The sequence below is a fragment of the Schistocerca nitens genome, chromosome 7 (genome assembly GCF_023898315.1).
Source record: "Schistocerca nitens isolate TAMUIC-IGC-003100 chromosome 7, iqSchNite1.1, whole genome shotgun sequence".
In the NCBI taxonomy this organism is placed as follows: Eukaryota; Metazoa; Arthropoda; class Insecta; order Orthoptera; family Acrididae; genus Schistocerca; species Schistocerca nitens.
The window spans coordinates 240,898,167-240,916,371 of NC_064620.1; the positions used below are offsets into that span (position 1 = coordinate 240,898,167).

Here is an 18,205-nt window from a genome sequence, read left to right on the forward strand (position 1 = left end):
GTTTTGAACTGATACTGTCCTGATATAAGTTTAGTATCTTAACACACCACCACCTCACTTGGTGCATAGTAAGTGATCCAATATTGTCGATGGTAGGAAACAGAGTGGAGGCAGAATGTGATACAGATGTAACAGCAAAGTAAGTAAGGCAATGGAAGAATCTAATGAGTATCTGTACAGAGGTTTTAAGAATGGAAGTGAAAGAGAAAATCATTGGTGAAGTTAAAGAAGAAGGGGGTGGAATAATGCAAAGATTTAAATAGATCCGTAAAACAGAATAGTCTGTGTAGTTGCAAATATTATAAAAGTTCTCCCATGTAACACTCTATCATTTTAAATGATAATGCAAAATGCTGGGGGTGGAATGTACATCGCAGTATGATGCCTAACACCTAAAAAGTATTGATTATTGCTGGATAGTGTCTCAAGTTGTGTTGTTTCTTTGCAAAGGTAAGATGGCTTGTATTACTAACAAACTACGAAGTTATTCCCAAAAGTAAGGTCTCCTATTTTTTTATAAGCACATAGACCTGTTTATTTCTGCAATGGATTACATCAGTTTACAGCTTGAACATTCACCTATTTTTCAACATAATCACCATTTCTGTCGATGCATTTTTGTATTCACTGTGGCAGTTTTTGTATGCCCATGTCATACCAGCTTGCTGCCATGCTGTTCGGAAAGTTATGAACCTCTTCTTTCACCTCATCATCGGAGCTGAATTGCTTTCCGGCCAAATGTTCTTTTAAGCTAGGGAACTGGTGATAGTCACTGGGTGCCAAGTCAGGACTATAGAGTGGGTGGGTGATTATGTTCCACTGAAACTGTTGCAGGAGAGCAACGGTTTGCTGAGCAATGCACAGGCAAGCATTGTCACGGAGAATGTGTACGCCTTTGCTCAACATCCCTCTTCTCCAGTTCTGAATTGCCTGTCTGAGTTTTTTCAGAATCTCACAGTACCTGTCAGCATTAATTGTGGTCCCAGTGATTCAGCTCCGATGATGAGGTGAAAGAAGAGGTTCACAACTTTTTGAACAGTATGGTGGCAAGCTGGTATGACATGGGCATACAAAAACTGCCACAGCGTCTACAAAAATGCATTGACAGATATGGTGATTATGTCGAAAAATAGTTAAAAATGTTCAAGCTGTAAACTGATGTAAACTATTGTAGAAATAAACAGGTCTATGTACTCATAAAAAAATAGGAGACCTTACTTTTGGGATTACCCTCGTATTGGCTGTGAGGTATCAGTGGACGAATGATAGTCAGCCTACATGCTCCTGTACTGTGCACTATTTAATCAAAACTGATCAATGCGGTGTTTACTACAGGCTCCACTGGTAAGCAAATGTAGCTGCGTTCCTCATTGAAACTGAAGTGTATAAACATTATGACCTGTGGAAGGAGTGAATGGGGATGAATGTGGACCCAAACTGGTTCTACTTTGGAAGTGGCAACCACTATATGAACATATCTGGTATGTATACAAATTTGTAGCACAAGTCTCATTTCTTTTGTGTCAAATCGCATATAAAATATTTTCTGATGAAGTGTGAGAACAAATCTAGCCACAGTAAATTTTCTCTCGGTACTGTAAATAGTCTTTCTTTCCAGATATACTATCTTTTTTTTGTCCTTGTTCTATGTTATTTTTTTTGTTATTTTCATTACACTGTAACCATCAGTTCTAATGTGCTTTCTGTCTTTCCCATTCGTTTTCATTACTGCTGCCCCCTTCTCCCTCCCTCCAGCCCCCATAGCCTCACTGTTTCACACTGTACATATAAATTCACTTCTTACTTTGTTAAATTTGTAGTCATGTCTTACATTCCTCTTACAGTTTCTATTATTCTGCAATACAATGTTTGTGTTTATTATACAGTACACGTGTACTACTTCTACAGGCAGACATATCCACCGCCCCTCTTCCCTTTCATTTTCCTCCTGTGCTGCATCCCACTCGCTGCTTCATTAATCATTCCAGTTTTGGTTGCAGTGTTGCCCACCACCAGACCGTTTGACTACAAATTTTTGGGAGCACAGAAATTCATACAAAATTGCAAAAAAAAGTACTCAAACCAATTAAAAGCTGGGGAGGAAATTCACACTTGCAGAATGAAGACTGATGGTGCTGAAATGGAACACACAAATCCTGTGTGGAAAGGCAGGCACTAAGGTCCCTAATATTTTGATATTTTGGACACTTAACTCTGAACAGTGTGCTTTGTGTCCTTGGCATACAATAACTGTCAGTATTCATTAAGTGTCACTAACAGCTTTATGTTTTTCATTCTGGTGAGAAACGTGTTGTATGATAGAGTGTCCTCAAAGTAGTATCCACCTCCAGTGGTTTAAATTTTTACAATAAAGGAAGTCACAAGGATAGCAACTGATAGAGTAACAATAACTCTCTTCACCAACACGTAGCTGTTAAGGATAATATTTCACTTAAAACTAAAAATTACACAATAAACATTTGTGCATCACTGTTTGTTCAGAATGTTTTCCAAGTTGTGCTGGGTGATTTTGTATGTTTATGATAGCTGACTTCTTGGGCATTAGTGGCCTGAGCTGCCGATTATGTCTGCAGGAGATGTGATCACTTGTATGTATAAATGGTGTGTGTTTATCTGCTTCTTTTTTGCTGAAGAAGGATGTGGCCGAAAGCTTTTGTAAATGTCTCTTAGTTGTGGCTGTTTGCAACTTAATGTGTCTTCTATATGGTAAGTAGCAATCTGTCTTTTCTTAGATTGTTAATAATGAAAGTTCTGTACACTGAACTCAAAAGCACATATTATCAAATATGATTGAAAAAAGACAGTGTAAACCTGTACTGTATGGGGGTATTAAAAGCATAATATCAACATTCTTTTGTTGGTCTTATGTTTAGTACCTGCCACATCCGCATCCTCTCAGTTCATCAGGATGACAAACTGAGAAGATGTGTACACAACCATCTGAGCAGGCAGCTGCCAGCAGGCCTAAACGTCGCAGGTGTTTCTCTTCCGTTTCACATCCGTTCCTTTCATAACAACCTGAGGGGCACCATTCCATACACCAAATTGCTCCATAATTGTGCGCTATCGCAAGAGTAAGTGACGGAATTGGGGGTGACCTGGAAAGTATGGAAGAAATACATGTACATAAGTATATAATTTAATTTTCTCTGCAGTACAGTTAACACGTACCTTTCAAAATAATGTGAATTTTACTTGCAAATATTAGTGCTAAGATGAATGAACACTATTCTGACAGCAAAATGGCGCAATATGCCTCTAAAGAAAGTATGAAATAGTTAACAACTAAAACAAAAAAGTGGAAATTAACACTAGAAAAATAACAAGGCAGAAGAATTTCACATGACTGTCATAATCACTTACTGTAAACTGAAACAGCAGGATGGGTTGAAAAATGAATAAATAATATTTAACATCAATTTTTCAGCATAGGCCGTTCCCATCTAGCAAACAAAAGACACTGCCTACACTACGATGGTCCGTCCTCTGCTAGAGTACTGCTGTGTGGTATGGGATCCTTATCAAACAGCACTGACAAATGACATTGAAAAAGAAGCAGCTCTTCTTATACACATAGATACATGAACTACACAGAGAAGTTTACTAACTTTCAGGTGAATTCTTCTTTTGAGCTTTAGAACACACATACACACATGCATATTCATGCACACGCATGCTGCCCCCCGCCCACCCACCCACACACACACACACACACACACACACACACACACACACACACACACACACACACACTATAGCTCTGAAGGAGGATTTGTTTGTAAACTGGCAACAGTATCTGTCCTGTTCACATCCCTATCCCATATTGATGATTCAGTGCTTCAAATATTCAGTGGTTGTTACCTTTATTCCTTAAATTATTTTCATTTTACCAGCAACTTTTCATTACTATATTTATATTTACACATTCTTTCCTCCTTCAAGTGGTATGAACTGATGCCTTATCTTCAATCAATAAATTTCTTTGGGGTGGTGATTTGAAAACAGTTGAAGCTACTGACTCAAGAAGAGGCCAATGGATGGTATTTCTCGCTTTTGAACAACCTATTTACTGTAAAGCTGATAAAAAGTTTCTGGATATCTAAGTTCTCAAGAAATGCTTCTGTCCTGGCTATCCTGTGAGCAGGCATATTGCCGTCATGTGGCCAGACTGAATCTTTGTCCATATTTGGCTGCTGCTCTTCAATTCTCCCAGAAGGCTTGCACCAGCATACCAATTTGAAGTTACTTTTCCACATTCTTCATGTGTATCTGGTGTAACTGCCCACTTGGAGGAAAGAAACTGCACAGCATTTTTTTTTTAATAGTCTCAATCCCTCTTCACTTTCTTTATACTGTACAAACATCTAAACTCTACAAGCCACCTTACCAAAACTGGCAGACAGTATTTCATGCTCCTCAATCATTTCACCTCCTTCCTCATTCATTCACAAACGGTATTTCAACCCCCGCCCCTCTTCTCAATCAGTCTCCTGATTGGTCTGATGTGGCCTGCCATCACTCCCTTTTCTGTAACGAGGTTTATAATGTAAACAACAATCAGTTCCAAGTATGGTTTAAAAAAGTTAACTTAAATGAAAACATTACCAATTATAAATATTACAAATGTACAAAAACTATGGTTCTCAATATGTTCACTTTTGACAAGAGAGCATTCCTCTTCTGTGACATCCTCTTTCCCTCAGTCTTACTTCCACCCAATGTCCTCAACTGTTTGTTGTGTATATCCCAATCTCAGTCTTCCCCTATCATTTTTGGGCTCTACGGCTCCCTCTAGTACAATGGAAGTTACTTCCCAATGCCTGACCATATGTTCTTTCATCCTGTCCGTTTCCCTACTTACAATTTTTCATGTATTCCTTTCCTCATCAATTCCATAGAAAGCCTAATTTCTTACCTTATTAGCTCACTTTGTTTTCACCTCTATTCTGCAACACCACATCTTGAGTAGTTCAGTTTTCTTCTTTTCCAATTTTCCCACAGTCCACAATTTTACTTCAAAGCAGAGCTGTACTTAAGACATATGTTCTCAGAAATTTCTTTCTCAGATTAAGGTCTATGTTTAATATAAGTAGACTTTCAGAGAGGAATTCTTTCTTTGCCTATGCTAGTTGCTTTCTTTGGCCATCTACTCTGCTTCTTATGTCCTTGCTTCACCTATTGAGTGTCAAAATATGTCTACACAAGCTTCATTTACCTGAATACATAGTTTTGAAGCTGTATTCTAGGAAAAAAATGACAATATAGATACTGCCTTAACATCTTTGTGTGTGCTGATTTCCTTTGACAGCTGTTAGGCACACAAGGTAACAAAAAGTAAAGTCCAACTGGCATGTGTAATCTAAACAACAGAAAAAACTCAGATGTAAACATATTCATATCCCTCATCCGCATAAAATTTTATATACATATCTTTTGAAACCTACAAAAGGAAAATCCACAGAAGGTGTCGCAACTGAGACTTGTTTGGGGAATAAAAACTGTGTTCTTGCAAGAATGTGGATCCTTTTGATTCATTACTAGCTGAAAAAGGCCTGTTTCACATGGTTTTTATTTTAATTTGTTTTCTGGAAAACATTTCAGATCACTTGAGAGTATTTGAGGATATAGTAAAAATGAACATTCAGAAAGCAGTAAAAATGCTAGTATGCCATGCTAAAAAGTACTCTCAAATACTCAAGAATACTCTTTAGTACTCCTAAACCCACTGAAGTATTCAGTAATACCTTAATTTGAAATAAAGTACTCCGCCAACCACTACTTTACAGAACACCCAAGAACATTACAAAACATTCAAGAACGTAGGCACAAAAAATTATATGTCAGGAACTTTAAAAAACTTTCTAAAATATAGAATGATTGAGAATATTTTTGAACACTCAAAAAATTCAAAAGTATTAATAAAAGCTCAACAACATAGATAAAGCTCTAACTTTTTGCCTTACAATATACATTCCTGTGAAAAAGACTGAAGGCATCCTGGTGACTACCACAATGTGATAGCGATCACTTCAAACTATCATATCTCCAGAAACACAACAGCTACCACCATACAACCCTGCAATACAAGACATGGGAACCAAGGGTAGCATCTGATACACAAACTTGAGATTGGCAATACCCTAAAAGAACCAACCTTTAAATACAGAAATTGTAAAGCTGTAAAACTTCATTTTGTTTTCACTATATTTCATACTTACTTAAATATAACACAGTCTGTCACAGAACTTGCGCACGAGTTGCATTTCTCATCTTGTTATATGGTGAGTAGATACATAAATTCTTTGGGTTTCCCATCCCTAGAGCAAGCTACATATAACTGAGCATGAGAAAACCACATCATATTAACGTTTATCTCTGTGCCTTACTTATAGTGATACTAAATGCTAGTCTTACTGGATATTGCAGTCTTCTCAATTGAAACAGCAGTTTGGTAGATACAAGCAGAATCCTCAGAATAAATTCTGTTTTTCCTTTATCTTTTCCTGATATTATTTTGATAACTGTTCCTTGTTCCAGTATATAATCTTCGTTAACTTAAATCTGTCATCAAAATAATTGGTAATGATACCTTTAATAGTAAACAATGTAAAGCAATCCTGACAAATTAAAAAATATCGGTGGAAAAATTAACACTTTCATTTGCATCGACCAATGAATTGATTGATTTATATATTATTTCTTCAGCATGAATCTTGTTCTGAAATTTTAAATTAATATCATCAACCACTTCATTTCTTACTGCTAAAATGGCTCTCTCAAATAATCAGTTTGAGTAAATTTGAACAATTTTCAGAAAAAAATCCATCTATTAATTTATATAGGCTGTTGACAATGTTACATAAATAATTTTGTAAGTTCAATTTGGCCAGTTACACCATCAATTAGGTTAGTGCCTTCATTAATTTGTAAGAATTTTTCAATAAAATGTCGCGCTACTTCACTCGTGGAAAGCTGAATCTCATATTTGTTCTTAATTGTCCTTTCTTTGCCAAAGGCCAAAGAAATGATTTCTTCAAACATGAGTCAAATAACGGAAACTCCAGGTAGAAATACCAACAATGTAGGGCAAGATAGATTGCTACTTACCGTAAAGAAGACACGTCAAGATGCAGACAGGTATGATTAAAAGACACTCTCATATAGCTTTTGGCCATAGCCAAATTTAATTTAATGTTAAATCGCTTTTGTTCGGCCACTGTGCATACATATCAACCACTGTCAGAGTGTTTCTTTTCACCTTGTCCATATCCAGATCATTCATTATAGGGGTTTTATCCTCAGTACATATTACCATTATTTACTGTGACAATCACATTCACCCCCAATCGTTTGGTATTTTTAATACGTTGTTCATGGCACTCCCTCCTACCAGTGTAAAAAAAACTGGCAACTGCCTCAACCTTTTCCCCTAATTTTTCTTTTGTTAACTGGACTATCTGCATATTTATCTTTAACAGCATCTGAAACTAGTTTTCTAAACTTCAGCTTCAGGCTCCAGTTGCAGCAGTGCTTTGTGAAGTCTTCAGTTCAAGTGTAAGTTCCAGTTGCAGGGTTACTGCTTTTCTCAATATTCATTCTCAGCATGGCCCCCGTCTGGCACCATCAAAAGAGTCACTCTACAGCAGTTCCTAATTTTTAAGATTTAATTCAATTGCAATAAAGTCTGAAAAGGATCTGAAATTGCTCATTATTATCTACTAACTTTTTGTTTAGCTGGAATTAAATAACAACTGACCTCCCAAAAGTAACATGATCAGAAAACATATTTTTTCTGTTAAAAATAAAACAATAAAAGTAGACAGATACCTACTTTAAACTGTCAAGTTCCTCAAAACACCATATTTGTATAATCCCCGGTCCATCGTATGACCGTGACACACTATACTGGTCCTCCATATTTCTATGACAAGTTACGGCAAGATACTGTTTTGTATTTTGTGGATCTGCTTGTAGTGATAGCCTCAAGGGCAATGGGCACCAAGCCATTGCCCATACTGGTCCTCCAACAAACATTGTCACTGCATCTGTCAAAATATAAGGAGCTATTGTATATCACTATGGATTAGAAGCAGCTTTATGGAAGAACATTCACAAAGTAAAGTTTCATTATAACAATACTGTTCATAAGCGAATCCAAAATATGTTTCAGTCTTCCACCGTAAAACTGTGAAAGCTCAGTTGCTACCTAGTGGAACGGGAATTATATAAAATTAAACACATATAACTGCTTAATAATAATAACAATAACACTTCTTCTTTTTAATGTGCTGCCTCCCTTCAGAGGCTGGCTATCATTATAGTTAGTCCTGTTTTCGACTTTGTGGATCTAAACAGCTGTAGGGAATAGCATCCAGACTGCATTTGTAGATTTTGTAGCCCCAATGTTTGTAATAACACGAGATGATGAAAAATTAATGGCGAGACTTAGGAAATCGAGAGACTTTGGAAAAGTTGGCCAGAATCCTGGGAACAGGGGAGACTTAACAGTCAGGATGGGAAGAAAAGTCAGATTGTTGAGGACTGCACTGGATGATCTCATCCGATGCAGTCCACAACAATCAAACTTTCCTTTTCATCCCACTTTGTAAGTCTTCCCCTTTCCCAGGGTTCTTGCTGACTTTTCCAAACTCTCCTCATTTCCTAAATATTGCCAGTTGTTTTTCATCATCCCTCTGTCCTTCCTCTTCAAATGTTTTGCCAGAATGAGCCACTGTCTCCAAAAGCTTGCAAATTTCCTTAACCTCTATATATTGTGTTCTCCTGCCACTGAGAGATGATTAGATTTTTTATCTATACAGTTACATTATATTTTTAGATAGGCTGTTAGATTGATGTACTCTCCTAAATCAGCTTGTCTCACTAATAGCTAATATCAGAATGTGAAGATAGTGGTAGTACAATGAAAATTTTTCCCTTGACATGGCTCACTAAAAACAAGTACCATTAGCCAATGTTGGTCAAATTATGGCAGTAGCAATGACTTATGATAGCCAACTAAACTGTAGGTTCCTGGTGATGGTTTTCTCCATATACCATCTTAATTCAGTTGTGATGGGACAACTGATTTCTTTGGACAATAAGCCTGTGGAGGCCCTGCAAAAGCCTACTGCCTGTGCTACTCTAGCACGAGATTAGCAGGCAAATAATTGAGAACTTCAACAGCATGAACAGAGAGGATGGCTACAAGTTGCCGATTGCCTGCCTGCCAGTGATCCCAGTCCCGACTGCTTGTGTTCACCAAGCAGCAGCTCTACAATGCCCAGGTTCACCAGGAAAAAAAGCCGCCACAAGAGAACTACTGTGTGGCACTTCTACTATGCAATCTGCACTTGCTGCAGGAAAATGCGACCCCAGGGTGTAAGCTGCCGATTTGCTGTTGCCTTTATGTACAGCCATCCCTCCACAGTGATCTTGACTTTGAACAGTCCAACAACATTCAGGAAACTGATGTCCATTGTCATATGGCAACCGAAATAGGATGGTACATATGGAAGATCATCCTCACAGACCAGCAGTTCAGTTGCCTGGGAGAGAAATGCTGCAACGAAGATCGAAACACCAATTGTAATAGAGATTTTTCTTTTAAAATGCTGAAACAGATTTTATTCAATGTATTAACATTGATTACGATGTTGTACAACTTGCTGGTTAAAGTTTTTCACATTTATTGCAAACGGTCAGTTGCCATTAACAATAAATTTTCAAATTAATTTGTTGTGGCCATTGGCTATTCTGTTGCCTCTTTTTTGGCCAACAGTTAATGAACTGCCATCAGGTACCAGCAATCCCACTCACAGACTAGCTATGTCAAAGTTGATCATATCTAAGTGTGAACAGTTAGTAATAGCTGGAGATCTGTTGTGGTCAGTTGTCTTGCTAACTGTTGAGTTTCAGTCACAATATTTACCCACTTAGAAGTTTAGTGCCTGTCAATAGAACTATTTGGTGAGGTTTTATCAATACTCCCTACATTATCAGGTTGTATATGCAGACGAGAAGAAAAAAAAAAAAAAAAAAGCCAGATTTTTCCTGGATTTCCTGGTTAAAAACGCACTTTTTCAAAAGTGAAAATACACTTCTTCCAAGGTGAAAAATACACTTTTTTCCTGATAAGTGGCAGTAAGTTGGAGTTGTAAAAATATCAATCCCTTGAATGGTAAAGGTTTTATATACAACAACGTGGAACTTCAGAGAACGAAAAAATTAGGCAAAAAAGTTTTGGAAAGATCTGTGATGTGGAGCAACATTTCTGCTGCACATTTTCATATTACGATTTGTATTCATATTATGAAAGTATATATTCGAAACAGCATGTTAGTTTCTGTAGCACTGAAATCGAGATTGAAATGAGCTTTTGCAAGCCAGTCAGAGCTCATGTCACACGATCTCATTAGCCAATGACAGCAGAAATTCAGAGCATAGGACATGCGGCGTAGTCAGGCCATAGCAACAGCACTGTTAAGTCGTGTGAACACACAAATACGAAAAGTTAACGGTTTAAATTAATGGATGAAGTGTAACAACAAGAAAAGTTAGGCTTTCACATATAATATTGGTCTTTCTTGTGTGTGTTACACTTCAAGATACACCACACAAATGTACCAGCAAAATTTTAAATAATGACATTAATGTCTGGTCTTCTGGGCTCAAAATTCTTCTAAGTGGCTAGTCCTCAATGCGTTAAGTTTTAAATGAGAATCAAACGCTCTGTCATTTAAGAAATTCGTTGCACATTCGTACATGTAACATAATTCATCTTGCATAAAACCAAATTTACTTTGAAACTAACGCTTTTCAAAGCACCATTCGCAATATTTTACTGCAACCTGTTAGAAATAACTTCATTTCAGCAGGAGCCAGAGAGCACCAGAAATTAGGCGTTACTGCACGTGGGCAGCTACAATGACATAGGAAGCCCAAATGTTTGTACATATATAGTATTGAGAGATCTTACATGACATCATAAAAGAAATAGGATACTTCAAGAGCATCAGAATTTCGTACACCTTACTAAAATGCATAATACGGCTTTAAGTGTGCATTCATATGTCCAAATCCCCAATGAAGTAGGTCCCAACCTGATGTTAAGATGTCAGCACTGTTTTCGGGATGCAAATTTTCTTGGAGTACCAGTACTGTACCATCTCATATTTGTTTCTTTATTAAGGCATAATTCCGTACGTACCATAAGATGAAAATATGCACTTGAAATTCAGTGAGGAGTTGAAACTAGCCAATAGTGCTGAATGAAACATTATGTTTCCAATAAATTGACTGCCTCTGGGGGAAAAGATTAATAAAAGTCACATTTATTTAGCAAACAGACAAAAATAATTTCGTTGTCCTTCAAGGCGACTGACTGCCAAAAATGTGGAAATAAAATAAAATCAGAAAACAAACTAATAACATATTTTAGCCTTTCTTAATTATGTGAATGTATTTTAATGCACTTGATAGCTCCCAACCACAGAAATGCGTTTTGCTTTCATTTGATGTGAGTGAGAAGTGTAAATGAAGAGGAAGCAGCAAAATCACTAAACGTAAACACGGCTTACATGGAGACTTGCCCCCCTCCCCACTACAACCCAGACTGCCATACACACATATGAACATGGCATCTTGGGCATGCCAGAAAAAGTTTTCCGGATAGCATCTGGCTGCTTGTTGTTACTGCTGATACAGCTAACAGCCACACTTCAACTAGCCGGCAGTGGGAGAAGTCATTGCCCATACGAAACTCAACTGCACATGGGTGTGAGCCCACGGGCAACTGTCCAGATGAAGTTAATGTAAACAATTGTGACGTCACGTTCGTCGGCAGCAATTTATTGTTATGAAGTATTCCATGGTCTTTGTCCTAAAGCCTTTGACACAATCTGCTATCAGTTCTTACCAGTCAAAATTACGAAAATTTAACTGAAGTCTAAAACAATGAAAAATTTCCCGATTTCTAAAGAATTCCCAGGTTTTTCCCAGTTTTCTCCCAGATGAAAAAATTCCCAGGTTTTTCCCAAATTTCCCAGATGTCCCAGAACGTATACACCCTGATTATTTATATTTCACGAAGGACATTCCAATTACAGTACAGAATTCCATTTAACATAGTTCAGTGTTCCTCCCACACCTTGGAGTAAAAATTCAGAACTGAGCAAGTGAACTGTGTCAAATTATGGTCTTTCAGAGCCAAAAATAATCCAACGTACCTTAGCAATTCATAAGCACTTAAATTTGGAGATTCTGCAGCACTAGAAACATCCAGTGCTAAGAGGTATGTACAAATAGATAAAACTGCAGACACTGTGCCTTCACATGAAAAAAGGTAAATACAATGAAACCTTTCAGCAATACTGAAGACGGACCTGTGTGCTAGATGTTCAGTGACCGCTTAACAAATGAAAGCTTGCTGATTTAAAGAGCTACCAACTTACAAAAATTCTTCCTATTCCAATAGAACTGTATCATATTTTTACAGCTCCTGGAATTCTACACAATACAAAAAGGGTTACGGACTCCCACATATTGAATGATAAGAAGCACTTCAGAGCATCCTTTGAAGCCTCTTACTAAATTAATACTATAGATGAAAATTTTGTGTTAGTAGTAGCAGTAGTGGACATTAAGCCACGCTGCAAACTCTTGTGTCAGAATAAAGCAGCCACACAAATGGCATTAATGGTTGGGTTGGGTTGTTTGGGGAAGGATACCAGACAGCGAGGTCATCGGTCTCATCGGATTAGGGAAGGAAGTCGGCCGTGCCCTTTCAAAGGAACCATCCCGGCATTTGCCTGGAGCGATGTAGGGAAATCACGGAAAAACTATATCAGGATGGCCGGATGCGGGATTGAACCGTCATCCTCCCGAATGCGAGTCCAGTGTCTAACCACTGTGCCACCTCGCTCGGTGGCATTAATGGTACTTTATCTTATTTCAATTTTTCTATTTGTATGTTATTAATTAATTAACTTTTAAATTTTATTATTTGTTTCTTGTTTGTTTCCACTGTTAGTGTTTTAATGCACTACTTTAACCCCATGTCATACTTTAATGAATGAGACGCATGGAAACAAATGCAGACCTAACGTGAACATTATGAGTCACACTCGTGGAACAAAAGTTGGGCCAAAGTTTTTATGTATGTTGGATATGCCTCTTTTCAATATGCATATAATCCAAAAAGTAATTCACAGTCAAAGAAAGGAAACATACATTGATAATCATATAAATATAGCAGAGTTTATGTTAAAATATGTCCCACTGCCGGACAACAAAAAGCATGGAAAACCATCACTAGGTGAAACACCACTTCAACTCTAAGCACAATATTGGGCCCATTTCTGGACACACATTGATCCTATGCCTAAACAAACACTGATCAGGATGTGCAAAATTTGCATGAAATGATGTAACAAGAAAATGGACAGAGGGTTAAATGGCATTACATCTGCCACAATGCTTTTGAAAATACTGTGCCATAAAGGGCTACTAAATTTTAGAGTTGAAGGTCTTTGCTATTAGAAATTTGTTCAAGGGAAGTATTTCTTAATGTAATTACATTTCTTGTTGACAATATCTTTGTTCAGGTATCATGTTGTTATAGTCCTTCTTCAGATGTCACACCTGAAGACACCTATGAATATTAAAATTTCTATTAAAGTATTATTTGAAATAGTGTAGAGTTCTGTTTGTGTGGTGATCATCTTGCACATCACTGTGGCCTCTTTCACATGTTCCAATGGCTTAGGCACAGATTTCATCAAACAAAATGGTACAACAAGGGGTCAATCAAGGTTCTTTAACAATACACTACCTAGTTCATGTATTTTTTCTCAAATATTCTTTATGTGTAAGAATTTACTTGATCAAGGTTTCAGAAAAGAAAAGATGGTGTCCATGAAGAAAAATATGTGCAGAAACTAGTATGTCAGTTGTTTGCGTCGGCTGTTAGTACTAATTACATTTATGGCAGTGAATGGGGTCATGAGGAAAAGCACCCTTATGAAATGGGCCACAAATGGAAAAAAAAAGAGACGACTAAATTTGTATATTGACGCAATGGATGGAGAGCAAGTCTTCAAAGGGTAACTAAAACGACAATAGGTGTATACGAATTTCTAGTATGTAATTCACTTACCATCTTTAACAGTTGCCTCAAATAGACTGTACTTTCTCCACTCCAAATTTTGTGTCTCTACATCAACCACTGCCTTTCTCATAGTCAACTGACTAATCATCATACTTTCTTTAGCAGCAGGAAAATACTCATGTACGAGTGAGTCTTCTATTGCAGTCCAGTCTTCTAATGATGTGTGATATGATGGGAAGAGACTATCCTTGTAATGTTGTGTCTGGCTGTAGAGTACAAACAAAAGGAGGGGTGAGTATGAAAAATCAATATACAATACATTTATATTACACAAAAGGCACCTAAAATGCTACAAGAGAAAGCTGCTGAGAAGGACATAAGTAAAGTAATGCAAATATGGGTAACACAGTGCCCGCCTGGCTAGCCATGCGATCAACACACTGCTTCCCTAGCGGGAAGGCATGCTGATCCCTGGCACGAATCCACCCAGTGGATTAATGTCGAGGTTCGCTGTGCCAGCCAGCATGCAAATAATTTTTAATGCAGTTCTCCATCTACCTCGGCGAATGTGGGCTGGTTCCCCTTATTCCGCCTCAGTTGCACTATGTCGGTGATTGCTGCGCAAACACTGTCTCCATCTATGCGTACACGATAATTACTCTACCACGCAAACATCTGCGGTTACACTTGTCTTGTATGAGATGTTCGTGGGGGTGGGGGAGGGGGGAGGGGGGGGGGGACGGTCCACTTGGGGCCAAACCACACAATAATACTGGGTTTGGTGTGGGGCAGTAGTGGGGTGGGTGGACTGCTGTGCCCTGTGGTGGGGTTGTGAACCGGTGGGATGAAGCTTCTCCATCGTTTCTATGTCCCCCCACATTTATTTTCCATGTTACACACAAAAAAAACAGTCCAAACTTCTTACTGTGTCATTTCATTCAGTGTAAATGCATTAATAATAAAAACCAGAGAATAACACACGATTCATGTGCACATATATGGAAAACTATCGAAAAATTCTGCACCAAACTGTCCACATGCCAAATATTGAGTTGTGTCATAGCTAGTGCCTCAATATCCCCAAGGTACACAATGCTCATTACAAGACTGATAAATTAAATTTAGCACTCTGAAAACACATAATTACATACATCATCCCCTATTTGTGCACCTGCAGACCACAATTTGCAGGTATCATTCAAGTGATAAATGACCACTAATGCCATGGAACCAAATACTACACACAGTGAGAAGTCAAACAATGCAAAATCTACGATGGAATAACAATATGAATTAGGATAGATTGCTACTCACTACTTAGAGGAAGTGTTGAACAGTTTTTCATACAAAACTGGAGAAACAAAGCATTCAAAGTTATTGAAAAAATATGCAAATCATTCCAATTTCCAAGAAGAGTCATAGAACACGTAGGAACAACTATAGGCCTACGTCAATGATGTCAGATTTTAGAATGTATAAAGAGCAATCAATGAGTTCCCAAATGGCTCTGAGCACTATGGGACTCAACATCTTAGGTCATCAGTCCCCTAGCACTTAGAACTACTTAAACCTAACTAACCTAAGGACATCACTCACATCCATGCCCGAGGCAGGATTCGAACCTGCGACCGTAGCAGTCACGCGGTTCTGGACTGAAGTGCCTAGAACCGCACGGCCACCGCGGCCGGCAAAGAGTTCCCATTCAAAGACTGTACAGTCCAGAATCAGCATGTCGATCACCCACAATCACCATGGGCACTGACACAATCATCACACCGGTGCACCAATTGAAGAGACTTGTTTGGTAAACCACTGTGTCCTGTTGTGTCAAGGAATCCCTAACTGCCTGCTGCGCATCTTTGTCTGGCAGGAATCGTTGACCCTTCAAGTCCTTTTTTAAGGGACCGAAGGTGAGATAATCACGTCGGGGAAAGATCAGGACTATAGGGTGGACGCTCAAGTCTCTCCCACTTGAGTTGGCATAACTTCTGCGTTATGACATCTGTGATACAGGGACTTGCATTATCATTATTGTGGCACACCATTCCACAATGGTGGTTTTCAATGGACATACTGCCTCTTACACATTCTTTGTTCTCCAATGGATGTTTGCCAGTGATTGTCTTTTGGGAGTGTAAAAAAGAATAACAGCATGGTGATCTTGTTTGGACGCATTTGGTAATAACATCACCATAGTTTATGTTTCTGCGTTTACCGCTTGCATGTCAGAATGACACGAATCCACATTAACCCGTTATCTACAAGTCTGTGCTTATATTGCCACATGGGAGCCATGCTACGTTGCATATACGCTGCAGCAATACCCTCAAATGGAAACTTTTTTATCTCTCCTTATATTTTATGGTGATGTCTAATGACCTGTTTCAAGACCAAAAATTTCCTCTATAGGATCTTACATAGGTTCTGTATACAACAAACTTGTGAAACCAACTCATTATTTTCATCTTCAAAACCCAGAAGATAGTAATTACTGGCACTCAGGTTGATGCCTTATTCATTTGTGGTTCAAAACAATTCCATGCTGTCATTTAGTTAATAAAGAATGAGTATATAGATATCAGAGTAGATGCTTGATTGGATTAAATAGTTCCCAGCAAATAATATATAGCATGTCATTCTTAATGAATAGAATACCGAGACAACAGTGGCCTTGTGTGAGTTATACATAAATATCATAAGAATGGAAATTCCTTGTTGGGGCAATCGTAAAATAAGTGAAAGACAACCACTCACATAGAGCAGATTGATGGGCTGAGGACAGATACACAAAACAGAAAACATCATTTACGCTAGCTTCCAAGCTCTAGATGTTTTTGTAGCTAGAGCACACACACACACACACACACACACACACACACACACACACACACACACACCCTGTCTGCCAAATCATTTATGAACATAGAGAACAGCAGCAGTCCTATCTCACTTCCCTGGGGCACTCTTGGCGATACCCTTGTCACTGTCGAGGACAACATTCTGGGTTCCATTATTTAAGAAGTATTTTGTAGGCTGGCCCACATCTCGTGGTCGTGCGGTAGCGTTCTCGCTTCCCACGCCCGGGTTCCCGGGTTCGATTCCCGGCGGGGTCAGGGATTTTCTCTGCCTCGTGATGGCTGGGTGTTGTGTGCTGTCCTTAGGTTAGTTACGTTTAAGTAGTTCTAAGTTCTAGGGGACTGATGACCATAGATGTTGAGTCCCATAGTGCTCAGAGCCAGCCATTTTGTAGGCTGGGTGTGCGGTGGAACACTAACTTGGTGTAGTGGGTAGGATTTTGGGTGGGCTGTCACTCATATCAGGGCACAATGAGAGGTAATCAAAGATCTGGTGGAGGATGTGGTTGAGCTTCTCAACGCCATGCCAATACAGGCTTTGATAAGGTTATCAGTATATTTCAACATTCCCCTGCTTTCCACTGCAAATCTGGCAACCCAGGTGCCAAGGCTGTAAGAAAGAGACTTCTTGACATGAAACAGATGACACCTGTCAAAGTGGAGGTACTGACTGAGTCTGGTGCACTTGACATGGACAGATGTATTTATGGAGCAATCTGAGAGGTGAAGATTGACATCTAGGAAGATGGCTCGACGAGTTGAGAAGGACGAGAAGTAGCAGATTTGGAAATAAGTTTTGAAGTCCTGGAGGGAAGAGCAAAGGTTGTCCTTGCCGTGACTGAAAATTGTCAAGATGCCATCAATGAATCTGAACCATACAAAAGGGCTTTAGGTGTTGACTGAATAGGAATGATTCCTCCTGATGGTCCATAAATAAGTTGTCAAAGAATGGTGCCATGTGAGTACCCATTGCAGTACTACAGATTTGGCCTTTAAAAGTAAAATAACTGTGGAGTAGGATGCAGTTGGTTATGAGGATTAGGAAAGAGGTGGTGTGTTTGTTATCAGGAGGACATTGGGAAAGGATGCTCCGACTACCTCTTATCGTGCTCTGGGTCATTCCCTTTAAGTTGGCCCACGTGCAACACCCGTTCCACCAACTCCAACTGCAGTATAGTCACATGCATTTCCAACTCAACATAAGCCAGTGCCATACGTGAAAGCA

The 18,205-nt window shown here is 38.6% G+C and overlaps 1 protein-coding gene across 1 annotated transcript in view; it reads right to left on the reverse strand.

Moving 5' to 3' along the window:
- The window catches only part of LOC126195552 (uncharacterized), a 322,158-nt gene that overhangs the window by 54,265 nt on the left and 249,688 nt on the right, over nucleotides 1–18,205 (reverse strand). The window contains exons 20-22 of the mRNA XM_049934175.1: nucleotides 14,174–14,391; nucleotides 7,853–8,066; nucleotides 2,898–3,119 (exon numbers count right to left, since the gene is read on the reverse strand). Coding sequence (XP_049790132.1) covers nucleotides 2,898–3,119; nucleotides 7,853–8,066; nucleotides 14,174–14,391 — 654 coding nt within the window. The remainder of the gene's footprint in view (nucleotides 1–2,897; nucleotides 3,120–7,852; nucleotides 8,067–14,173; nucleotides 14,392–18,205) is intronic.